The sequence below is a fragment of the Callospermophilus lateralis genome, chromosome 8, assembly GCF_048772815.1.
Source record: "Callospermophilus lateralis isolate mCalLat2 chromosome 8, mCalLat2.hap1, whole genome shotgun sequence".
NCBI classification, from domain to species: domain Eukaryota; kingdom Metazoa; phylum Chordata; class Mammalia; order Rodentia; family Sciuridae; genus Callospermophilus; species Callospermophilus lateralis.
This window is the reverse complement of record NC_135312.1, coordinates 67,622,482-67,649,140: the sequence shown is the minus strand read 5'-3', so window position 1 is coordinate 67,649,140 and position 26,659 is coordinate 67,622,482. Positions and strand designations below refer to the sequence as shown.

The 26,659-nt window shown below is 32.7% G+C and overlaps 1 protein-coding gene across 4 annotated transcripts in view; it reads left to right on the top strand.

Annotated features, from left to right (window-relative positions):
• The window catches only part of Klhl8 (kelch like family member 8), a 41,788-nt gene extending 20,964 nt beyond the window's left edge, over window positions 1–20,824 (top strand). The window contains exons 3-10 of one of the 4 annotated variants that reach the window (XM_076864429.1): window positions 2,953–3,351; window positions 5,157–5,343; window positions 9,607–9,750; window positions 10,659–10,770; window positions 14,741–14,909; window positions 15,131–15,290; window positions 18,222–18,423; window positions 19,351–20,824. In XM_076864429.1, the coding sequence (XP_076720544.1) occupies window positions 2,953–3,351; window positions 5,157–5,343; window positions 9,607–9,750; window positions 10,659–10,770; window positions 14,741–14,909; window positions 15,131–15,290; window positions 18,222–18,423; window positions 19,351–19,474 (1,497 nt within the window). In that variant the 3' untranslated portion in view covers window positions 19,475–20,824. Of the gene's footprint in view, window positions 1–2,952; window positions 3,502–5,156; window positions 5,344–9,606; window positions 9,751–10,658; window positions 10,771–14,740; window positions 14,910–15,130; window positions 15,291–18,221; window positions 18,424–19,350 lie in introns of all 4 variants that reach the window. The other 3 variants (XM_076864428.1, XM_076864431.1, XM_076864430.1) reach the window with 3 other exon arrangements.
• The last annotated feature ends 5,835 nt before the right edge of the window (window positions 20,825–26,659 follow it).

Below are 26,659 nucleotides of genomic sequence, written 5' to 3'. Positions count from 1 at the left end.
CTCAGTTATGTTTCAAAATGTGTAGAAAAAACTGGATATAAATACACCAACTGATTGACAGTTGTTGAATAAATGAAAAAAATTTTCCCTTGAGTTTTTCTGTGCTTTCTTGATTTCACACATTAAACATGTATTTTAGTCAGGAGGAGAAATAAATGACATTTACTGTAGGCCAATAGGTAGGTTCATATTGTAAGTCAGAACAATGTTAATGGAATTTTTAATGTTCTTTGTTAATTAATGTTCTTTTATGTCCTTTTTCGTTCGATTTATATTTGAGCAGATCAGAGTTCTGCTTAGTTTGTCATGTAATTTTTCTGGTTGGACCTAAATGTGAATCAGCACTAAAAATGAAGGATGCCTAATTTCCCCCTTTCTCTACATCTCCATGGTGAAAGCAGGATGCTTTAATAATCTAAAGGTCTTTGTTTTATTATGAAAAATTACTCAGGATTTTGATTTATTATGTTTCAAGTTTTTTTAAAAAAAACATAAGGAATCATGTTATTAATGTTGATATTCAACATTTTATTACTTAAATTTTAAGCTACCTTGAATTATTCATATTTTCACTGATCCAAGAAAAAAGAATTGTAAGTTAGGACATTCACTAATATTGAGGACACATACAGGTATAGTATTATAATTTAAAATTATACAGTAATTTGTAGTATTTTATAGCTTATTCTTCATCTAGTTTTAAACACCAGGTTTGTATATTTTTCATCTTTAGATTTTGATTTATTTCTAATACTATTTCTAATAAATATTTCATAATAAATACTACTAATTCAGCCTTGTGCACGCCTGTAACTTTAGCAGCTTGGGAGGCTGAGGCAAGAGGATTTGAAGTTCAAAGCCAGCCTGAGCAAAAGTGAGGTGTTAAGCAACTCAGCAAGACCCTGTCTCTAAATAAAATACAAAATAGGACTGCAGATGTTGCTCAGTGGTTGAGTGCCCCTGAGTTCAATCCCTGGTAGCAAAAAACAAAAAAACATACATCCTTAGATGTACATATTTCATAAGTATAGGTCACATATTTTTTTAAGGTAAAGTGGATATTTATTACAAAAGCATACATTAAGATGTACAGGGGGAAAAGCCACATTTTTGTTTATTTCAAGCAAGAGATTAAAATAGAGTTGTAAAGGGACACGGTCTTACTAAAATTAGCATAAAAATAACTTGACCATAGACTTATACAGGTAAGGTGGGAAGTCAGTGTTTAAATAATGGTAGAATCTTATTTTATAGTACTATTATGTAATCAGGTGTTGGCAAGTCATTTAGTTAAGTATGTCATATTACAAAAACTTATTCTATGAATCTGAGTCTCAGTGGTGGCATGTTCAGATAATTTTTAAAAGGATATTTTAGACTGTTTTTTTAAATATCAGATTTCAGATTCCATTTTAGGCTGAGTTTAATTTGAAAGCATGCTAATCTTTATGTGGTAGCCTGTGTTGTAACATGAGTCCCAAATCTAAATCGTGCCTGATGAATTCTGTTTAAAAATTAAATATGGTATAGCAGACAGAAATGATCATCTTGTATTTGTTAAAATAAGTGATATTTGTACTGTTTTTATATTAGTGAAAAAAAGATTGGGCAAGGAACATTTATAAGCAAAACTGTTCATTACAATGCTTCTGTAGCCTCTTTACTTAGAAGGTCTTATTTTAGTATTAACTTTCAAAAAATGAGACAAAACTATAAGTTTATGATATAACACACACAAAAAAGAAAATTGCTTTTGTTATTACATTTTCTTCATTGGTTATTTATTATAATGTGCCAGGATATTATAACTTAATATATTTTTTTCAGTTGTAGTTGGACATAATACCTTTATTTTATTTATTTATTTTTATGTGGTGCTGAGGATTGAACCTAGCGCCTCACACATGCTAGGTGAGCATTGCTGAACCGTAACCCCAGTCCCCACAGTATACATTCTTATACAATCTGTAAAAGCAAAAAAATTTGAAATATATTTGACAAATGCCTAATATTCTAAATGTATGAGTTCTTACAAATAAGAAAAAATTCATAGTTCATAGAATACAAATAGCCTCAAGTTTATTGATAATTTAATCTTATAAAAGGAGATGAGTAATATTTTCAGTAATCAGATTAGCAACAATTTCTTAACAATACCCAGAATATAGAACAAATATTTTAAGTAGCTCAAAAATGGACAATTTAGTGGTATGTATCCACTTTATACCTATCCTTTGAAGCAGTATTTCTCTTTATAGGAGTTTTTGTGGGAAATAAAGAGAATGTGAACAAAGATTCAGTTACAAGTGTAATGACACACTATTGGAAGCAATCTTTAATTTTTTTTAACAAGGTACTAAGATTTCAATATTTTATCTTTACTGCTTTTATATGAAATACATCATATCAAAATAATTTAAATAGAAAATGAGCTCAGTTGAGCTCATAGTAAATACTACTAAATGTTGCTTTATTTATTGTGTGGTTCAGTTTTCTGATTAATAAGTTGTGGACAATAATTGTACCTTCTCATTTTGGTGTTGGGACGATTAAGTGAGTTAGTATGTGAAAAGCACTTTAAAAATGCTTGGTATAAGTGACAAATGATGTTTTTTTTTGTCAAAATGTTCTTAAAAGATGAGATAATATAGGGGCTGGGGCTATAGCTCAGTTGATAGAGTGCTTGCCTTGCATGCAGAAACCCTGGGTTCAATCCCTAGCACCACAAAAAAGAAAAAAAAAATCAGTTTGTTGTAGACACAATTTAAGTGGGTAATTTGGGAGGTGAAAATTGCCTGACTTTAAGAAATTGGCCTCAAATGAATGTAAGTGACCAGAGAATTACATTATTAATATAATAATCCAAATTGTCTGGAGATTTTGTACTATAATACATGTTCTGTGCTTATCTGAAGCTAATTTTGATTAATTTTTTTTATTTGTTTTGAACAGGTTGGCTCAAAGCTCATCTCTTGTCACAAGCTGGTATTGGCTTGTGTTATTCCCTATTTCAGAGCCATGTTTCTCTCTGAAATGGCTGAAGCCAAACAAACTCTGATTGAGATTAGAGATTTTGATGGTGATGCAATAGAAGACTTGGTAAAGTTTGTCTATTCTTCACGGATCACTTTGACTGTTGACAATGTCCAGCCTCTCTTATATGCAGCCTGTATTCTTCAGGTGGAACTGGTGGCTAGAGCTTGTTGTGAATACATGAAATTACATTTTCATCCCTCCAATTGCCTGGCAGTAAGAGCCTTTGCTGAAAGTCACAATCGAATAGACTTAATGGATATGGCAGATCAGTATGCCTGTGAACATTTTACTGAAGTTGTGGAGTGTGAAGACTTTGTAAGTGTGTCACCCCAGCACCTCCATAAGCTTTTGTCCTCCAGCGATTTAAATATTGAGAATGAAAAGCAGGTTTATAGTGCTGCCATCAAGTGGCTTCTTGCCAATCCTCAGCATCATTCTAAATGGTTGGATGAAACACTGGCACAGGTAGGGCTGATTGTGTATGTAAATGAAGTACTATGGAAGCAGATCAACAGGTTTTATTCATTATGAAAATATACTTTATTTGAGGGAATACAGAAACCACAGATGTAATACAATGATGAAAATAGCTTAAATTCTCTTGTTTTTTTTTTAAGAGAGAGAGAGTTTAATATTTATATTTTTAGTTTTCGGCGGACACAACATCTTTATTTGTATGTGGTGCTGAGGATCAAACCCCGAGCCACACGCATGCCAGGCGAGCGCTCTACCGCTTGAGCCACATCCCCAGCCCAATTCTCTTGTTTTTTTAATGTTTTAATTGTAGATGAACACAATATCTTTATTTTTATTTATTTTTTTATGTGGTGCTGAGGATTGAACCCAGTACCTCATGCTTGAGAGGCAAGCACTCCACCACTGAGGTACAGCCCCAGCCCAGACTCTGTTTTCAGTTCATTTCCTATACTGTTTTAGGATAAATCTATCACATTTGAATGATTTGTAATCTGAATATTTAAAATAGTCTTTCAAGATCACAGTAATGAATATGTTTATGTTAATAGAAAATGATTCTGAAGAAATAGCTCTAAAGTAATATCATTTATAACGTATTATAATGTAAAGATTTTAATGATTTATTTTACTGATGAAAATACAGTTATTCCTAATGCATATTGATTTATTCTGGAAAAAAAATCATACATCACTTTCCATTTTCTTTCCTTACCACAGTTTTGAGACTTTTTTTCACCTCAGAAATGTGTCTGTTATTATTGTTATTTTAAAAACTGTCAACAGGGTTATTCAGATAGGGAACTAATATATAGGCCCTTCAGTATCTGTGTCTTTTCCTTTATTTTCTCTCTCTCTGTCCCCTTCCCTCTGCTTCTTATTCTTTCTCCTTCTTCTCTTTTTCCTTTCTTTCAGTCCTCCTTTCATTTATTCCTAAGAAGTAAAATGATATTGCTTTTAAAAGAGGAATAGTTTTATTTACTTTTTTCAAAGTTAGATGCTTTATTAAAATTTTGTGCCAGATTAAAATATTAGATTATCTGTGATAATTATGCCACTTTTTACTAAAAATTTCTTACTAGTATTATCAAAAATTTTAACAGGCGGAGTGCTGGTGGTGCACACCTGTAATCCCAGTGGCTCTGAAGGCTGAGGCAGGAGGATCTGAAGTTCAAAGCTAGTCTCAGCAAAAGTGAGGTGCTAAGCAACTCAGTGAGAACCTGTCTCTAAATAAAATACAAAATAGGGCTGGGGATGTGGCTCGGCGCCCCTGAGTAAATCCCCACTACCACCTCCCCCCCAAAATTTTAACAAATATTAAGAATAAAATTGCTTATAATTACCAGTGTTTAAATATTTATAGGAAGATAAGTAAACCTTTCAAAGTGTGATTATAATTAGATTAATTTTTTTGTTGTTTGTTTGTTTTTTGTTTTTTAAGCATTTAAGGCAGTTTTGTTTTTTTGGTTTTTGTTTTTGTGGTTTTGGGGATTGAACCCAAGGCCTTGTACACGCTATGCACTGTACCACTGAGCACACCATCATCTCCTATGTAAGTTTTAAAAAGAGAACATACTTTAAAGAAAGTAGAGAAAAGGTTATTCTATTACTATTAAATTTTATATTGCAACTATTCATAATCTTAGGTTCGTCTGCCATTATTACCAATTGATTTTCTTATGGGTGTTGTGGCGAAAGAGCAGATTGTCAAGCAGAATCTAAAATGTAGAGATTTATTGGATGAAGCAAGAAACTACCACCTTCATTTGAGTAGCAGAGCAGTACCTGACTTTGAATACTCAGTTCGGACTACCCCAAGGAAGCATACTGCTGGTAATTAAGTTCCTTATTTTATCATGTTTCCTGGAAAAATCCTTGATGTATTTGAGCATTATTTATGTGTGCTCAAAATTAACTATAAGATAATTAGTATCTGATTGCCTTAAAGTAATAATTGGCAAATACGTTTATATATATATATATATATATATATATATATATATATATATATATATATATTCATAATTCTTACGGTACATGATTTACTATTACCAATAAGCCATTAAAAAAAGTCATAGCAAGTCTTATACATACTGAAGATCTACTAAAATATCTGTTTTTGAAGTCTTCCCTTATTATTCTAGGCAGAATTTGCTCCTTTACTAGGCCTTTAGAGCACTTTGAACTTATTTTCTTACGTTGCGTTGTAATCTATTTATTTGACATGTTTAGAGTTCTTCAAAGATGGGTATCTTATTTAAGTTTGTATCTTATGTATTTCAATATTTGTTTTTCATTCTATCAAAACAAAAGAAAGGCATTAAACATCTGACATTTGTATAATGGACCATATTAAAATCTAAAACTCTAATTTTAGGAGGCATATAACTTTATCTTTATTTGCCACAATTTTTAGACTTTAAATTTTCCCAAGAAAATAATTCATGTTTTCTTATATTTTTTATTTTATAAAAAGGAGCTTGTTTGAGAGATGAGAGAATGTAAGTGAGGTCCACTGTGTTAGCTTTTTGTCACTATGACCAAATACCTAAGAATAACAACTTAAAAGGAGGAAATATTTATCTTGGCTTATGGTTTCAGGTTTCAGTCCATGGTTGGCCAGCTCTATTGTTTTGGGGAAGAAAGCCTCTCACCTTATTGAAGTGAGGGGTAGAAAAACAAGTTCACAAGGGCCCTCCCACAAGAACGCAGTCCCTCCAACTAGGTTTCACTTTCTACAGTTTTCACCGCCTCCCAGTAGTCCAGCTATGAATCCCTCAGTGTATTAATCTACTGAGCCTTCAGTATCCAATCACTTCCCAAGATCTCCACCTCTGAACATTGCTGTTCTAGGGACTAAGCTTTCAGCCCATGAGCAGTTGGGGGACATATTTCAAATCCAAGCTATAAATTTAATGATTTAGGAAGATTCTGGAATACAGATTTTCACTGTATTTGCTGCTACCTAATATAGAATTATCGAATAGTAAGATCTTATGAGGTGACCTAACTAACAACAGCAAAAGGCAATATTTGATTATGAATTTATCTAGGTAGTATTATAGAACGGCTGAAAGTCATATACCTGCCCGATTTTAAATAATTAGTTTAGGAGCTGGGGCTGTAGCTCAGTGGTAAAGTGCTTGCCTCTCATACTTGAGGCATTGAGTTTGATCCTCAGCACCACATAAAAATAAAGGCATTGTGTTGTGTCCATCTACAACTAAAAAATAAATAAATATTTTTTAAAAATCAATAAAAAGATACTGTGTGTTCATTTACAACTAAATATATATATTTAAGAAATAAAAATTGATTTTCTTATGGGTAAAAACAATTAGTTTAATATGAAAAGGATTGTTATTTATTCTCCTTTTTAATATATTAATGGAGAGAATTAATTTTCAGAGTTTTACTTTCAATCCTATTTCATAAATTCAAGTTGATAAAATTCTTATCCAGTTTTTTTCCTTTGGATGGGGATGCTGCTGGGAATCTAACCTAGGGCCTTGTACATGCTAGGCAAGTACTATTCAAATCTAGGTTTGAATTCAACATCACATATGTGATCTCACATGATTCTACAAACTTTATGTCATAGATTTTAGTGAAGGATTCAGTTTTTAGTATGAGATAGATGGTATTATTTTATTTTATGGATAAGACTAAGAATTAGGTTAAAAATATGCTAAGACCACACAAAAATAGATATTTTTACTTCTATTTTAGTTTCCCCCACTTTCATGTCATGTTCTAAGGTGACCTGTATAGCTGAAAGACTAGTTTCTACTTCAAGAAAATATAAAACAAAGATTATAATTACATTCTGGGTTTATAGTCCTAGGAATATCATTAAACATTTGTAATCTGGGGCAAATTTCTTAATCTTTCAAGGCTTCAGTTTTATTTATAAACAGTTTGACTCCATGATCTTTAAAGTCTCTTCTAACTTTAAATTTCTCTGACTTTAAAGTATTATATTGGGGCTGGGGGTCTTGCTCAGTGTTTAGAGCATTTGCCTTGAATGTACAAAGCCTTGAGTTCAATCCCCAGCACTGCAAAATGATTACAATTCTGTAAACTGTTGCATCAATTGGAAAAGATAGCACAAGCTGTTCTAGTCATTCATTTATGTAATCATTAAGCAAACATTGACTGTCTATCATGTGGCAGGTTGTGCTTAGGCTTTAGAAGTACAAATAGAATATAAGCAGTTCATTTCTGGGGAAACCTGTGATCTGGTCTAGGGAAAAAACATTTGAATAAAAAAATTCAATAAAGTATTCCAAGTACTTTGATATTATCACAAAGTATAGTGAGACACATAAAGAATGGTTATTTTTACCTTGGAAAGGTCAGAAAAGGCTTTAAAGAGAAAGTAAATATCACTCCTGGTTTTGAAAATAAATAGATAGTTTTCTGGGTGCCAGTTAAGGAAAAGATGTTCAATTCATTTATATTTACAGAATGCCTGGTCTATACCTCACATTGTGCTAGTCCCTGTTAGTGCATAAATGCTTAGTTACAGTGGCACTATAATCCCAGTGAGTTGGGAGGCTGAGGCTGAGGCTGAGGCATGAGGATCACAAGTTCAAGGCCAGCCTCAGCAACTTAGTAAGATCCTGTATCAAAATAAAAAGGGTAGGGATATATTTCAGTAGTAGAGCACCTCTGTGTTTAATCCCCAATACCACAGTGGTGGTAGGGGGGATGCTTAATGCACTCCTTTAACCTATCTTAAGACTAGTGGCATAACAGATTATTTAAAATTATTGTATGCTAAGTAATGATAGTATAAATATGTTGCAGGAACATGAAGTATTAAAAAAAAAAAAGGAAGAGAAAGGGTTGATCCTGGGGGGCCTTCATGCTGAGCCAAGGTTTTACCCTATAAAGCAGTTAGTGCTTCTCAAAGTGTGAAAGAAGTGGTCACTGTGCAGCAGCAACATTAGCAGTCAGTTAGGAACTTGTTAAAAATATAAACTCTTGAACCCACCTCAAGGCTACTGAATCAGAAACTCTGGGGGTTGGTCAAGCCTAGTCATCTTTTTATAAGTTCTTTAGATGATTGTGACTCATACTAAACTTGTGTTGTTGTTTTTTTAATTGTGAAGGCATACAGCATATATTTGTCGTTTTAATCATCATTAAGTGTACAATTCAGTGGCATTTATTGAAGTTTTATGGAGATAATGGGAAGTTGTTGAAAGAATCTTTTATTTAGATTATTCTGCTGACAATCTGAAAGCGAAATGGCTTTTAAGTAGTAAGAGAGGACAGAATTTCATTATTCTCTAATTGGGTAGTATTTGATGAGGGCCTGAAGTAAGACGGTGGCAGAAGGAATAGAGAGGGAGGAGTAGGACATTCCAGTCAAGGAAGAAGTTGTTAAGGTAGACAAAAAGGGGAAAGACTTTTGAACACACTGGGTTTTGAAGTTCTTGTAGAACAATAACCAGAAATGTGGCTTAGAAATGTGGATTGGGCTGAGCACGGTGGCACATGCCTGTAATCCCAGTGACTCTGGAGGCCAAGGCAGGAGGATCATTAAATTCAAAGCCAGCCTCAGCAATTTAGTAAGGCCTAAGTAATTTAGCAAGACCCTGTCTTAAAATAAAAGTAAACAATTTTAAAGAAGAACTAGGGATGTATTGCTCAGTGGTAAAGCACCCCTGGTCTCAATCCACGATACTAAAAAAAGAAAAAATGAAATGTCGGTTGGAAGTTATTAGGAATAGGATGATTAGTGTATCAAATGTTGCATTTGTGCCCATTAAGAAGAAATTAACTTAGGAGTTGATTGATTTTGTTATGACTTTAGAAAGAAGTTTTACAAAGTGGATGAGGGTATAAACCATATTGTAATAGGATGTTAGTAAGCAGAAATAGCTAATGTTCCTATTTTTTCAGAAGTTCAAATGAGGGAGGACAATTAGATTTGATTTCTAGTAACATTACATTGAATATTATCCAAATAATTCATCTTTTTTTTTAACCAGTCTTCAAAATTTGGACTTTCTAAAATATTTTCTCACACTAATTTTAAAAAGTTTGGAAGCTGTGATTTTAATCTCTATCTTGTGGCTTTATTTGTAGGTGTGCTGTTTTGTGTAGGTGGTCGAGGTGGATCTGGTGACCCCTTTCGAAGTATTGAATGCTATTCTATCAACAAAAACAGTTGGTTCTTTGGACCAGAAATGAATAGCCGAAGGCGACATGTGGGTGTAATCTCTGTGGAAGGTGGGCCTACTATTGCCTAACATCACATTACAGGATCACAGTATTCTTTTTAAAAATTTGTGAACTTTGAGAACTTCTTTCTTTTTGTCAGATATTTTTAATATATCAATAAAATATTTTGGTAGCGATTATTTACTTTGTGTTCCAGATGCTCAGTATAAAATCTGTTGCATATAGGTGTATAATGTTGAGATGAGATGAATATCTGTGAAAAGGGAGATAATGAATTAAAATAAACTATCTGAGTTATATTTGCAAAAAATTAAACTAAGGAAAAATGTTTATTGAAGTAATTATAAATGTGTATCAGCTTCTTTCTATAACTAATTATTATTACTGAAATCAGATTTTTTAACTCATACTGAAAATGAATTAATTGCATGGATAAATTGTTACAAACTTTTAAAAGGTAGTTTTCCCCCTGATTATATAGTATGAATACTTTTTGGGGAAAACATAAAAACATTTAATAAAAATTAATAATCATCCCAAGCACTTGTACATAACCAGTTAACATATGAGTATATGGTCTTTCACTTTTTTCTGTGTTTCATTTAGGAAAAAAAATTGATCATATTGTTTTGCAGTTTTATACTTTCTTTAAACAACATATTTAGAGTGCTTTTTAATTTTATTAAGCATTATTTGAGAGCATGACAGTGATTGCATTTACTAAACCCAAGAGGGTAGTGTTTGAGTGTTTAATAACTTCATAAAGAATAACATGTTTAGTGAAAATATGCATTGGTTTTCATTTGACTACTGAAACATGATCACAGTGATCATGATATTGATGTGAACAGCAGTTGTTGAATATATATTATGACATTCTAATTATATTGTTTATATAAAATAACATTAATATCTATTTATTTGGAATCAAATGAAAATACTTCTTTATTTGACAGGTAAAGTGTATGCAGTAGGTGGACATGATGGAAATGAACATTTAGGTAGCATGGAGATGTTTGATCCTCTCACTAATAAATGGTTGATGAAGGCATCAATGCACACAAAGAGGTACATCAGCATGGAAATTTCTTTTGAATTGATGACAGAAAATAAAGTTTTTAAAGTTGAAAGATCTATTTTAAATTTCTATTTTTACATACTTTGCCTTCTTAAATACATTTTATTAAAGCATCCCAAGTGATGCTTTGTTATAACTTTAATATTTTTTAAGAATGAACTCACGTTTTAGCATGCTATAATCATGGTTTTCACTTATATCTGAACATTTTTTTTAAAAAAAAATTTTTGTTAGAAATACTTTTAGATTTTTCAGAAAAGATGCAAAAATAGAAGAGTTCATATGTATCACTGTTTCTCACCTAAAAATAATTTTGCCCCTTCTATGCAATACTTGACAGTGTCTCCAGAGTTTGGGTTATTAGTTTGAGGGTGGGCAAGTTGCTACTAGCATCTAGTGGGAATAGGTCAGGGATGCTGCTAACAGTTCTACAAATGTTCAGTAGTCCCCTGTAGCAAAGAATTTTCTAGCTCCAAATGCTAGTAGTGCCAAAGTTAGATGATACACCTTACTGTACTCCCTTCACCAAACTTTCCATAATGTTAACATCTTACACAACCACAATATGATTGAAATTAGCATTGATACAGTGCTATTAATTAATCTACAGACTCTATCCAGCTTTTGCCAACTTTGTCCACACATGATTAAACTTCTGATTGACTTTTCTTGTCATTTTATTTGCTGATAATTCAACAAATATGAATAAAAACAGACAGTAGGTATTTTTTGTCTTGTTCCTTATCTTACTGGAAATGTCTAGTGTTTCTCTTTGTAAAATAAGATGCTGACTTTAAAACTAAGGCACATATATTTTGTCATGTTAATAAGATATCCCCCAGTGTATGTTTTCTTTACTGATTTTAACATGAGCTTTAATATTTTAAATTCTCACCTACAGTAAATTAAAATATATTAAGTAGTCTAAAGGTATATGATTTAGTACTCTAGTCTGTTCAACCTTTGGATGGGAGTAGATAAACATATATGTATGCTTATATTTATAATATAAATTTATATAAAATACATTTAATTAGTAGGTAAGTGATAGATTTCTGTTTTCAGATATTCTCTACATATAAAAGGGAGAAGGGTTATGAGAATGCCTAATGTAAAAAGAGTCTGACAGATTAAAAAGAGTTATTGTAATAGTTTAGTCAAGAAATAATGGTAGTTTGGAATAAAGTGATAAAAACTGAAATAGAGAAAAAAGGATGCTTGAGAAAGAATAGTTCAAAGGTATACAGTCAACAAACTTTATGACAATTAGATATGGCAGTGGGAAAAACAGGTAAAAATAATTCAGTTTCTGACTTAAGCAATTACATAGACAGTGGTGCTATTTTTATTATTTAATTTAATTTAATTTTTGTACTGGGGATCAAGCCCAGTGGCACTCAACCACTAAGTCACTTCCCCAGCCCTTTTTTTTGTATTTTATTAAGAGATAGGGTCTCACTAAGTTGCTGAGGCTGGCTTTGAATTTGTGATCCTCCTGCTTCAGACTCCGGAGCCACTAGGATTACAGGCAGTAGTGCTACTTCTGACTGGATTAAGCAAGTTAGTCAACCACATAAAATTTTTATTTGTCTTTTCATGGAGTTATGTTAGTTTTCTGTTGCCATATAACAAATTACTGCACAATTAGCTTTAAATAACATCCATTTATTAGCTCATAGTTCAGAAGTCCTGCAGGTTTGCTTGGGCTTTTAGAAGACCAAACCAATGTGTTGGCGGAGCTAGACTTTTATCTGGAGTCTCAAGTGAAAGAAGCTTCTTCCGAGGTTATTCAGTTTATTGATAGAATTTGACTTCTGATAGTTATAGGACTGAACTGCTTATTTTTACTGGCAGTTGGCCAGGGTGAGGAGATCTTTCCCACATGTTCCCCTCTATCTTCAGTAAAGCATCAGCATGCTGACCCCCACATTGTTCCTTGAGTTTCTGACTACAAACTGGAGGATCTCTCTGCTTTAAAGGGCTTGTGTAATCACAAGACTAGGCCCACTCTGGCAATATTCCTTTTGCCATATAATGTAGCATAATCACTGGGTAACACCAGGAACTGAAGGTCATGGGGGGAGCATCTTGAAATTCTGCCTCCAGCAGGGAGATGAACAGTGGGTTTCATTTCAGATTAAAGTTAAAGTTGAAGAGCCAAAAAAGACAGATTTGAGGTTTAAAGTGAAAATATGTCTGAATGTATATTGAGTCATCTAACATAATCCATGGAAAGAATGAGATTGCTGAGGAAAGAGAGTATAGGGTGCTATGAGGGCTTAGAACCAGAGCCTTAGGGAACTTTCTAACTTAATGATGGACTTTGTAACTTAATAATGTAAACATGCACATGTTATACAGATATACAGTATTTTGTAAGTCACAGCATTATACCTCAGTGGAAAGAAGCAAAGGAGACTAAAAATGAATGAGATAACATTATCCTTAATAATTCTTTCCTAGGGATACTCTTTGGTAAATGTAGAATTAGGATCTGGAGTAGCCACTTTGGTGCGGATTGAGCATTGCTGTTCTGAAAGTCTGAAATTAAATATGCTCTAAAATCTGAGACTTTTAAAGCAGCATTCAAAAAGTCTTTAATTTTGAAGTATATTTTATTTTGAATTTTCATATTGGGGATGTTCCACCTGTAAAGTCTATGTTGATAATTCTAAAAGCTGATATACTTCTGGTCTCACAAATTTCAGATGAAGGGTGTTCAACCTGTAATAATACAGAGCACTAAAAATGGGCCAGGCAGTATTCTAAGTGCTTTACCTATATTAATTCATTAATAACAGATATGTCTCAAAGAAGCAAGATAATTGAAGTTTATGGAATTCTCTACTCTTGGGGATATAGCTCAGAGTTAGAGTACATGCCTAGCATCTGCAAGGCCCAAGGTTCAATCCCCAGTTCTGCAAATAAATAAATTACAACACTACTTTATTTTCAGCTTTAGTGACAGATAATAGTTTTAGAATATTTCAATTTTTTATTGGTACAGTGTATTAAGAAATTGAAGCTTGGCATGGTGGCTCAGGCTTATAAGACCAACAGATCAGGTGGCTAAGGCAGGATGATCAGAAATTTCAGGCCAGCCTCATGAACTTAGTGAGACCCTGTCTCAAAGTAATATTTCTTAAAAAGGGAACTTGGCATATACTTCAGTGATAAGGTGCTTACCTATCATGTTCATCTCTGGATTCAATCTCCAGTATAGCAAAAAGAAAATAACATTTTTCTGATTATGATTATAATAAATTAGTCTTAAAAGGAGCTGAGTCTCTTCCTTCCCATAAATACATAAATAAATAAATAAATACTCTTAAAAAAATAAAGCATTGTGCCAGGCACAGTAACACATGCCTTTAATCCCAGTGACTGGGAGGCTGAGGCAGGAGAATCATAATTTTGAGGTCAGCCTGGGAAATTTAGTGAAACCCTGTCTCAAAAAAGGCTAGGGACTGTGGCTCAGTGGTGGAGTGCCCCTGGGTTCAGTCCCTAGTACTGCAAAAAATAAAATAAGTAGATAGAGCATTGTGACATAAAACTTGTAATATAAAAAATGAATATTATTTTGTGTGATGGTGCGATGATACTCTGTAATAAGATGAGCTCTGCAATAACATGGATGCAGAAATGAGAATTTGGTTTTTGATCCCATTAGCCCCTCAATTTTACAGTTGTATGTTTCACTAAAAAATTGATTATTTTGGACTCTTTTTATACTATTTTGTTGGGTTTTACTTCATTATTTGATATGAGTTTAAAGTAGCCTATGTAGGTTACACATTCTTGGAGTTGCACTCCGGAGCTATCTGTTTAGAAGCTTTGATAAATCAAAATCATGGAAACAACCGTACTTTTGATAAATGACTTGCGTTAGCACATTTTCTTTGCTATTTTTTTTTCCTGGAAACAACCCAGATGCCAAGGTATATTTTATTGCTTTTGCAGGCGAGGAATTGCCTTAGCTTCCTTAGGAGGACCAATTTATGCAATTGGAGGATTAGATGACAATACATGCTTCAATGATGTGGAGAGATATGACATAGAATCTGATCAGTGGAGTACAGTGGCACCAATGAACACTCCCCGTGGAGGAGTTGGCTCTGTGGCTCTAATAGTAAGTTAATGTGGCAACTTGCCCATTGAATTGCATTGAATCACATCCATAATCAAATAAAGAAAATCTGATACAGTCATATCATTAGTACATAGTTATTGATTTTATGCCATATTATTTTATGAAATACTTCTTTTTTGCACATTGTGTTCTGCTGTAGGACCATATGTAAATCAATTCAAATCTAATGTCATATGTTATATTTGTTTTTCTCCATTTAGAACTATGTTTATGCTGTAGGAGGCAATGATGGAGTGGCTTCTTTATCTAGTGTAGAGAGATATGATCCACATCTGGATAAGTGGATAGAAGTTAAAGAAATGGGTCAACGAAGAGCAGGCAATGGAGTTAGTGAGCTTCATGGTTGCTTATATGTTGTTGGTGAGTGGATTGTATTTCTCTAAATGTAGCAGGATATACAACAACAAATATCATGAAATAATGCAGTAACAAATTATATTTAACCTTTAGAATCAGTCCTGAGATGTGTTTTTGAATTCTTAAGTTTCATATCATGCTTTTTTATTTAAATCTTCATCTTTCACATTTAAAACTTCTTTTTCTAGTAATAGAAATATACCTAAACCAGGGGATTATATGTAGATATATATACTTCTAAGGCTTGTTTTTCTCTATTGCATTTCAAAGGAAATTATGTTGAAACTTTTAAGTAAACATATAGATATGTAATGAATAACAGCTATGCAATGTTTTGTTTCGCTTTTTGACTTAATAAAACACTGAATTGGAAGAATATCAGTGCAGTACTTTTTTAAACCCTCCTATGCCAGGCACAGTAGCATACACCTGTAATCCCAGTGGCTCTGGAGGCTAAGGCAGGAGGATCATGAGTTTGAAGCCAGCTTTAGCAAAAGTGAGGCTCTAAGCAACTCAGTTAGACCCTGTCTCTAATTAAAAACAAAATGGGACTGGGTATGTGGCTCAGTGATCAAGTGCCCCTGAGTTCAATCCCCTGTATCTGTCCCCATCCCCCTCCCCTCAAAAAAACCTACTGTGCATTCAAGTAATCTGGAAATGAGGAGTCCAATAGTTTCTGTATTTCTGATAGCTCCCAAATGATAGTGACACTGTTCCAGGTCAGCTTCATTTACATTCAGTAGCAAGGCTTTAAATGATTATGAAATGGAAATAATAATACCCATCTTTCAGAATTATTTTAATTATTAAAGGTAATATATGTTTTATTCTAAGAATTAGAGGCAATGTATGTTAAGTATCTCAAACTGTCTGGCACTTTGTAATTACCAACAAATGAGTAGTTGTGTTGTGATTAGTAATCCCTTCCTTTACAGATGAGGAAATGAGTTCAGAGTTTACCACTAGCATATGTCACACTTAACTGTGTGCATTGTTTGTATTATGTAATTTATAGTGTTGTTTTCTTTTCTTTTTTAAAAATGGGTTTTCACTATGTTGCCCAGGCTAACAGTGAGAATTTACAATCTGTGTACCTCAGCCTCCCAAATTGGTAGGGTTACAGGCACAGACTATTGAACCCAGTATAACTTATAGTTCTTAATAAGAGAATGGAATATTCTTAATGTTTAAATATATGCAAATAGACATTCTACTGACTATTTAATTGCTTATATGTGTTCAAGAAAAAGGAAATAGCACAATTTACCTTTAGATCTCACCTGATTATCACAGGGGCTCTATAAGGAAGTCAAAGACTTAAACACAGTGACTAACTTAAAGTCACATGGCTAAAAAAGAGATGAAATTTGAACTTGGTTCTGTTTGAATCTGCTTACACTGTTGCCACCATTCTCAGCTCCCTGTTTCCCTAGATATTGGTACATTACACATCAACAGGATTTTGTCATGTTTACTTACAGAATGGCCTTTATAGTTAGAATAGACATGATAAACACTTAAGAATTACTCAGGTTGGACATTAAAAAAACCCTTATTGATCACTTATGTCCTATTTAAATAAGAAAAATGTGAAGGTATGGGCATGTCTAACAACCTAATAGCATTCTGCTTTGTCTCTTTTTCTGCTCTACATTATTTTTACTTTTTTTTTTGGCATTGCTGGGGCTCAAACCCAGAGCCTTGTGCATTCTAGGCCTGTGCTCTACCACTGAGCTATATCTCTAGCCCTGCCTTGAATTTTTTTTTAATATTTATTTTTTAGTTGTAGTTGGACACAATACCTTTATTTTATTTATTTTTACATGGTGCTAAGGATTGAACCTGGGGCCTCACATGTGCTAGGTGAGCACTCTACCCCTGAGCCATAACCCCAGCCCGAATTTTTTATTATCATCAATTTATGTACATAATCTAGAGAAATGATATGCAGTCAGTGAAAGAAGGATATGGAAAACATAACTATTAAAAACTTTTTTATGTTAACATGAGCAATAATTAAAACTAAATGATTACAGTGAAAATTTTATAGTGATATTATTATACGTTGATCAAAATCAGATCACTCTCAAAAACTGGAAGATTTTATTTCAATTCAGTTGATTTAATAAAACCTATTAGAGAAGAGCACTTCATTTTTTTCTTTTTCCTTTTTAAACTGACTTTGTTTATGAAGAGACTGATAATAATATCAATACTCCTGTTCTCAGGAAAGTAGGTGGAATCACCAAAGAGAGAGATTATTTACTTAGATTTAGAGGAAGCCCCCAAAAAAGAGAACACTGTTAAAATAATAGTCTGTATTTAACCCTCAGAAATATATTAATACATTGTTAAACTGATCTATAGAAAAAAAAGTCATCATTTGGAATATATAGGAGGAAGATGTGGTTTTGACAAAAATTGGTGAGAATTCGTAGTCTACCATCTAATTGTGCTGGCAATAATAGTATGTAGGAGAACAACTGAAAAACTTCAGCTTATATCTGGATGAACCATATGACCTAATGTAGTTTATTTCTTCTCAAGCCTTCTTACTGTTTTAAAAATATAATAAACAGAGAAAGAATCTTAGTCTTGCCTGCTTCAAGAAAGCTCAGGACAAGTTATATGAATGATTATTTTTTTTCTTGATTTCCAAATTGCTTAAATAAGGGGACTCCAATTTTACCCATTTTTAGATTTTTAATTCTAGTATTGAGGTGAAAATACCAATTAAATTTTTATAAGTTGAATTGTAGAAAATGTCTAGTAATAGTTTTTGGTGGTAAATGGGTATTGGGATAAATTTTTTTCTAGTTTTCTTTAAATTATTCTATATAGTTTTAAAAGATTGGGTTATAGAAGCTATTGAATTAAGATTTAGTAGTTAATTTCTATAAATGGTAATGCTATTTTAAAATATTTTTTATGTAGGTGGTTTTGATGATAATTCTCCTCTGAGTTCAGTTGAGCGATATGACCCTCGAAGCAACAAGTGGGATTATGTGGCAGCACTTACTACTCCCAGGGGTGGAGTGGGGATCGCAACAGTGATGGGAAAAATCTTTGCAGTTGGTGGTCATAATGGCAATGCATACTTAAATACAGTAGAAGCATTTGATCCAGTACTGAATAGGTAATTTACATTTTTTTCTCAATGGTATAGTCCAATAATAGATGACTCCCGAGTGTCATCTATTATTGAGGTTTCAAATTAAACTTTCTTCCTTCCCTACTCCATTTATAGTGTAGTCCTTCCTTGAAACATGGGTAATGTTCCAGATAGGTGCCTACAACCACAGATACGACCAAACTATATATGTATTGTTTTCTCCTAAACATATTATGATAGTTTAATTTATAAACTAGGCACAGAAAATACAAACAATAACTAATAATAATAATAATAGAACAGTTTTAACAGTGTTCTATAATAAAATTGCCAGCACCACTGTTTTTGTACTTTGGGACCATTATTAAGTAAATGAAGGTTACTTGAATACAAGCACTTTGATATCACCACATTTAATTTTAATCTGATAACTGGTAGCTACTAAGTGACTAATGGATAGGTAATGTCTATAGAGGATGTGCTGGACAAAGGGCTGATGCATGACCCAGTTAGGACAGAGTGGGACCGTGTAAGATTCATCATACTAGTCAAAACAATGTCCAATTTAAAACTTGTGAATTGTTTAATTCTGGAACTTTCCATTTAATATTTTCAGACTGTGGTTGACTGTAGGTAACCATAGTGGAAAGTAATACTTCACATAAGGGGAGACTTACTTTCCTGCTAGGTATAGTTATTAACACAAAACTTTGAGATATCTTATCACCCTCTGGAAGCTTGCTATCTTTTAAAATGAGTTCCACAATAGGAAGTTTTTGTTGTGGTGGTGGTGGTGGTACTGGGGACTGAACTCAGGGCTTTGTGCATGCAAGGCAAGCACTCTACCAACTAAGCTATATCCCCAGCCCATAGGAAGTTTTTGTCTTTGGTATTTTGAACAAAGAAAATTATACTTTGTTTCAATATAACATTCTTTCTCTGTTTTTTCAGGTGGGAACTTGTTGGATCTGTGTCTCACTGCCGAGCTGGAGCAGGAGTAGCTGTGTGTGCCTGTTTAACTAGCCAAATTCGAGATGTGGGTCATGGATCCAGTAATGTGGTTGACTGTATGTGATTTGAGTTCTAGCCACCAACAATATATTCATAAACCTTGATAGGCAAGAAAGACAAGATTTTGATAATGATCCCTTTTGAATTTTAACTATATCCAGAGTCTTATTTAAAGGTTAAATGTTATATTATGAATAAGTGCAACTTTTGGAATTATAGCTAAAGAATTATTAATTATAAAGTTAAATTTCATACTTTCTACTGTAGCAAATGGAGGAGGGAAGGAAGACAGTTTAACTTGTAACCATATCTACTCTGGAAAATGTTTAAAGTAGCACCAAACCCTTGAAATCTCCATTGGGATGATTCAAAATTTAATTTGTTGAGTTTTACCATTCCTATTGCTTAAAGGTATGAACCTTTGGTACTGTGAATTTTTCTGCTCATCAACACAATATGAGACCTGCTCCTCCTAGAGATCACTTCTACTTGGTGCTGATCAGTTTATGTCTTGCTTTTTCTTCCTAGATGTTGATTTTTAAAATTTCTTGGGTATTTACAAAAAGTAGAAAATGTTTTTGTATTTTTAAGTACCACTTGGCTCTATTCTTGAAAGCTCTGAGAATACTGTATAAAAAAAACCTTGATTTCAGTTTGATTGCTAGAATGCCAAAAGACTTAGCTGTTTTAATTCCATCTGAAGGAGCTTACAGTTTTGTTTTTATTTTGTTTTGTTCTCCCATCTCATGCAAAAAGTGAAGCAGAGGAACTATTTGAGAAGATTTTAGATCATTATTATTCTAGTGCCCAGTTGAAGACCTTGAAGAGTGGTGTAGATTATATAACTTCTCAGTAAGGAATCTGAAAATATCTTTAACTTTCTTCTTTGATTTCATTTTGAACCCAGGATTTATTATCTTCCTATTTTGTTATTTGCAGCTTTCCTGGTTTTTCTAATTGTACAGATCTGAATTTATTTATTTTCAAAAAACAAATACTTTTTTTTTTTTACAAAAATTCTTTTTAAATTTTGTTGGCTGATTATGTAAGTTCATCATTAACCAATAAAACATGATGTTGATAAAAAAAGAAAACTTGCAACTATTGTTTTTCTCATTATGTTTGATACCTCCAGTGTATTTATTGAAATTTAGTTGACAATATTTCTATAAATTAATTTGAAGCCTGGATATTGATAAACCTGATATCACAGCTCTTCATTGTTTTAACTAGCATTATAAAATGACCTGTTTATTATATGTACATATTTTTATAAATATTTATTAAGAACATTAAAATATCCTGTTTTATATTTGCAGTATAGTTTGTCACCTTTCTTCTAGCCGTTTTAAAATTGTTTTTGTCATTCCTTAGGATTTATTTGGTTCACTGCTGGGAAGTTATTTGATTTATAAGGAAGCTGCAACATTAAGAGATATTTTCTCCATCCATTCAGCCCTTATCAAATGGGATCCTGGACTTGTCAGTACAATAGAACAGAATGACATATACCAAAAGTCAATGCCTGTTGAACATACCAAACCTTAAAAAAAAAAAAAAAAAGGCAGCTTAAGCTAGAGATAAGCATCTTTGATGAAGCAAGTTTAAAAGTTCCCAAATGACTTTTTTTCTACTTTCAGCCTGTGGACAAGTTCTTAAGTCATTGGCTGAATCTGAACTAGTGTTCTTTAGTATAACTATTTTAGCCAGTCCCCAAAGCATTTAACTCTAGAGCATTTATTGGACCGGCTACAACTGAGTGGATGTGATGATTAAGTTTCAAAACCTGGCTTCAAGTATCTATTTCTCATGTCTGATGGAGTTTTTTGTATTATGATGCTTGTCTAGCTATGCTTACTATATGTATATTTGTTTTCTGTGCTGAGGATCTTATTGTTTCCTATGATTATTTTTTTTAAATCATTTTCCTTAACATATGTCTGTTTCTATTATGCGTATGGAATTTGGATGTTACATTTCCATTTCTGATTTTTATTATACAGTGGTCATGTAACCAATGAAGTTGTTACTCTAGTTACCCATAAAATAGGATAGACTCCTAATTAAAGTGAAATAAAGGAAAAATGTGACTTTTTGTTACATTATATACCAGAAGTCAGAAGCTTAGCCTTGAAGGACCTGACAACAATAGGAAAAGATAAATAATAGTATGTAATGTGTGTTGAATAAAAATACATTCTTTAAGATATGGAATGATTTAAAAATAAAAGCAATTAAAATAAAATTAAATTAAAAATATAAGGAATGAGAATCAGGCTGAAAGAATGGTGCAGTTGAAAGATTATATTCATAGGAATGAAGAAATGGAAGAAGATGACTACTTGAGTATTTGTGAAGCATGTCACTTTAACCTTGGATGTTAAGGTCGTTGCTGTGCTGGAATATTATAACACTAACTTATAAATGTTTTTAAGAAATTACTACAGGGAAATTTATCACTACTTCTGATTTTGCATGAAGGGAAAAACATAGCCAGTTAAGTCCCAATAATTTTTTTCAAAGTCTACTAACGTGTAATATGAAAAATTATAGAAATGTTCATAACTAATAAAACATGAATTCGATTCTAAATGCATTTTCTCTTTATCATACAAATCACAGGGAAAAAGCAACAAATAAAGTTCTCAAATTTACTATTAACATAGTTTATATAATTTCAACAGTCTCTTATCTGGATACTTAACAGAATTATAAGTTTAGTAAAATTTGGGAATAAAGAGAATGAGTAATACTCATTAGAGGGAGTACATAGCTTTTTCAGATACTTTGCAAATAATTAGTTGTACAAGTATATAATGAAATTAGTCCAAAATGATGTCAAATAATTTTGTTTATAAAGTGCTTCAAATTATTTTTGTTTTAAAGTGCAATATAGGGTAAATCAGTACCTGTTGAAATTATAATACTCCAGCACAGCAACATAATAATCATATGTATTACCAAGTACCGATACTAGATTCAAATCAGTGCAGTTTATTAATTCAAAACATATTGCATCTATATGTTAACAGGAACTTCTTTCTACAAAGGTCTGTGTAGTATTCTCATTATTTGCTGTTATGGAATCCTGTCAAAACTATGTAATTGTTTATTGTCCATCCCTCAAATTCAAAATTGATTCAGTGGGTTGATTGTAATATTTTTGTCTTTATATAATAGATTTTTATTTAATTGAAAGTTTTTTGTGACCTTTACAAAAATTAAAGTTTAAAGGCAACTAATGTAAGCTGTTTCACTATTTTTTTAAAAATATTTTTTAGATGTTGATGGACTTTTATTTTATTCACTTATTTATATGTGGTACTTAGAATCGAACCCAGTGTCTCAAACATGTGAGGCAAGCACTCTAATACTGAGCCACAACTCCAGCCCCTCACAATTCTTAAAATATTTTTTTAGTTGTTTATAGACCTTTATTTTATTTATTTATACGCAGTGCCAAGAATTGAACACAGTGCCTCATACATGCCAGGCAGGTACGCTACTGCTGAGCCTCAGCTCCAGCCCTTGTTTTTCTATTCTTAAGCAATTGCCTCTTCAGACTTGTACTGAACAGAAATGATACTATCTATATGCATTAAGATGAATGTTTGTCCTTCCAAGTAGTAACCTCTGAAGCTCTGACTTTTTAAGTAATGTTGCCATTGCTAAAAACTTATCTGAAACTTGTCTTTGAAAATAGCTATTTGTAAGCCATTCAGGAGAATTAGTTTCATCATAAATTTAATGTTGACCAGAATCTTAACTTGATTATGGACCTGTGTAATTTCTTTATTAGACAAGACTCCAAAAGTATTTTGTGACTATTTTCATAAGTGAAATCTACTGTCAGTGAAAAGTTTTCCTCTGCTGGCAAAATATTTTCAAAAGTAAACAGCCCAGTGAAAGATTTTTGAGACCATCCTGAGCAATGGTAATACCAGTGAAAGGAGTATATAGTAACCTCTTTGAAGGGCAACTTTATTTGAATGTAAAGATTCTGGGGTTTTTGTTTTTAATTTTTTTAAGGTTTCACTTGATAACTAAGCTTATCTACTACTGCAGAGCATAGAACACAGAAAAATAATATTCCCAATAAAACACATCCAGTTGTCTAGACAGTGGTGACATTTTCAGCTTGACATGGTAAGATGATCATAACCTTGACACAGCATAAATATCTGCCATCTCATGTAAAAATTCCTTACATTTTCTTCCAATGTCTCTTTTTGGATCTGTACTTGATTTTATTACCAGTTTTTATCTGAATCTATTGGGCAATGGGATTCTTTTGCTTTGGTTTATTTTGATGCTGGATTGAAACTAAGGCCTTGCATATGTTAATAGGCATAGGTGCTACCATGAAGCTACATCCCAACCCCAAGAGTTCTTTTTTTGTTTTTAGTTTTCAGAGGACACAACATCTTTGTATGTGGTGCTGAGGATCAAACCCGGGCTTCCAGGCGAGTGCGCTACCGCTTGAGCCTCATCCCCAGACCCCAAGAGTTCTTAATTTCATTAAAGGTGTGGAGTTTTGTGGGGGTTTTTTTTTGCTTTTTTTTTTTTGGGGGGGGGGTACCAGGAATTGATCCCAGGGGCACTTAACCACTTTGCCACATCCTTAACCCTATTTTATATTTTATTAGAGACAGGGTGTCACTGAGTTGCTTAGCCCCTTGCCAAATTGCTGAGGCTGGCTTTGAACTCAAGATCCTCCTGCCTCTGCCCCCGGGGAGCCGCTGAGATTACATGAACATGTTTTGATTGATGTTATTCCAGTTTGTTTTGTGAAATACCCCGTATCTTTTGGTCCATTTTTTTCCTTATTTACTTAAGAGTTCTTTGTAATATTCAGAACATTAATCTTTTTGTTAAATTTTTTGTAGTTATATATCTATTCTCCCATTTGTGGCTTATCTTTTCACTTTTTTTGGTAAACAAAACAATTTTAATATTTTTAAATGTTTTTTCTATGCCTTAAGAAATTTTCCCTGTCCCACTGTGATAGTTTTCTAATAATTAACAGTGTCTAACAGGATCAGGGATGTAGGTCAGTAGTAGAGTATTCATGAGGCCCTTGATTAGATCCCAGCATTGAAGAAAGAAAAGAAAAATATAAGTCTCATAGGTCTTTATTCTACCTGGAATCAATTTGTGTATGTGTGAAATGATAAAATCACTCATCTTTCACTATGTAGATAACTAGTGTTTCTCTGCATCATTTATTGACTAATCCATCATTTCCTCAGAAACTTTAGTTACATGCAAATTTTCACGGAAGTGTCTCTTTGGTGACTTCCTGTTCTATTCTGCAGGTCATTTTGCCTACCTAAAAATCATATCGCATATTATTTAATTGTTATGATTGGTTATATGTCTTCATACCTGGTAGAGCAAGTGGCTTCTTTTTTTCTTAAGGAGTGTTTTTTGCCTTTTGTTGTTTTATTAAATTGAAACTCAGTTTGTCAAATTCTTTGGGGACAAATAGCGAACAGCTCCAAGAGATAGTTTTACTTTTTCCTTTCTTCACTTCCCCTATTCTCTTTCATCACATTTAATCTGTAGTACGGAGTAGTAACAGTTCTACAATATTGAATATTCTTGTCTTCTTTTTTCCATTTATTTTAAAATTCTTTTTAGATATACATGATAGTAAAGTATATTTTGACACACAAACACTGAGCATAACTTATTCTAATTAGGGTTAGAATCTTCTAGTCTTTATCAGGGCAAGGAGGTTTGAGTTTGCTAAGATTTTATTGTGCTTAATTTTATGAAACACTTTTTATTCTGCATTTTTCAGTGATGTATGATGAATTTACATATAAAGATATTTGAATGTTGAGCTATGTTTATATTCTTGAGATAAAACCCAACTTGATTAATGATCAGTTTTTGATATATACACCTGTATTTTGCTAATGCTTTGCTTTGGATTTTGTTTACTTTTGCTCTAATTTTTATTTCAAGTAGTGTTTTTGACTGTTTCCTTACTTTTGCGAGCCCCAGAATAACTTATAGAGTATTATTTATTTTCTATTCCCCAAAGCATTTAACATTAAAATAATTGGTTTTTTGATCATTTGATAGAACTTACTTGTAAAACCACCTGGACCTATGGATTTATTTTGAGGAAAAGTTGTAGCTACCAGTTCAACCTCTTTTCGGTTTTAGACTTTCATTTCTTTTAGAGTCAGTTTTGGTAAGCTTTCTTTTTAAAAAAGTTTATCTGCTGGATATCAAGTTTTATATATAACATTTTCATAAATATTTCTAATATTTCTGAAATATTCCTTACTAGTTTTTCCTTGATCCATGAATTTAAAAGTATATTTTTAACTATTTTTAAAACTTTTAAAATTTCTTTTAGTTAAATGTTATAATATCCATGTCTTGGAATTTTATTGAGACTTGTTTTATGCCCTATTGTATAAACTTTGTAATTATTTTTGTATTTTTTAATTTTTTATTGGTGCATTATAGTTTTACATACTGGTGGGATTTGTTGCTATAAGATGCATATGTGCACACAATATAATTTGGTCAATATTACTCTCCAGAATTTCTCCCCTCCCTCCCTGCCCTCCACCTCTCCCTTTCCTCTAATGATCTCCATTTGATTCTTAGAGGAGATCCACCCCCACCGTTGTTTCCCTTTTTCTTCTTTAGCTTTTGTATATGAGAGAAAACATCGGATCCTTAATCATTTGAGTTTGACTTATTTCACTTAACACGATAGTCTCTAGTTCCATCCATTTTCCTGAAAATGCCATAATTTCATTTTTTTTTAGATGGCAGAATAAAGCTGCATTGTCTATATATACCACATTTACTTCACCCATTCATTGGTTGATGGACACCTAATCTTGTTCCATAGTTTGGCTTTTGTGAATTGGGCTTCTATAAACATGGATATTCATGTCTTACTGTAGTAAGATGACTTTAATTCTTCAGGGTGAATACCAAGAAGTGGTATAGCTGGGTCATATGGTCGTTCCATGCCTTGTCTTTTGAGAAGCATCCATACTGAATTTCATAGTAATTATACTAATTTACAGCTCCACTGACAGCATAGCAATTGTTCCTTTTTCTCCATATCCTCTCTAGCTAACATTTATTATTTGTATTCTTTAAAATTTTTTTTTTTTTAGTTCTAGATGGACACAATACCTTTATTTTATGTATTTCTTTTAATGTGGTGCTGAGGATTGAACCCCGTGCCTCATACAATGTGAGGCAAACATTCTAC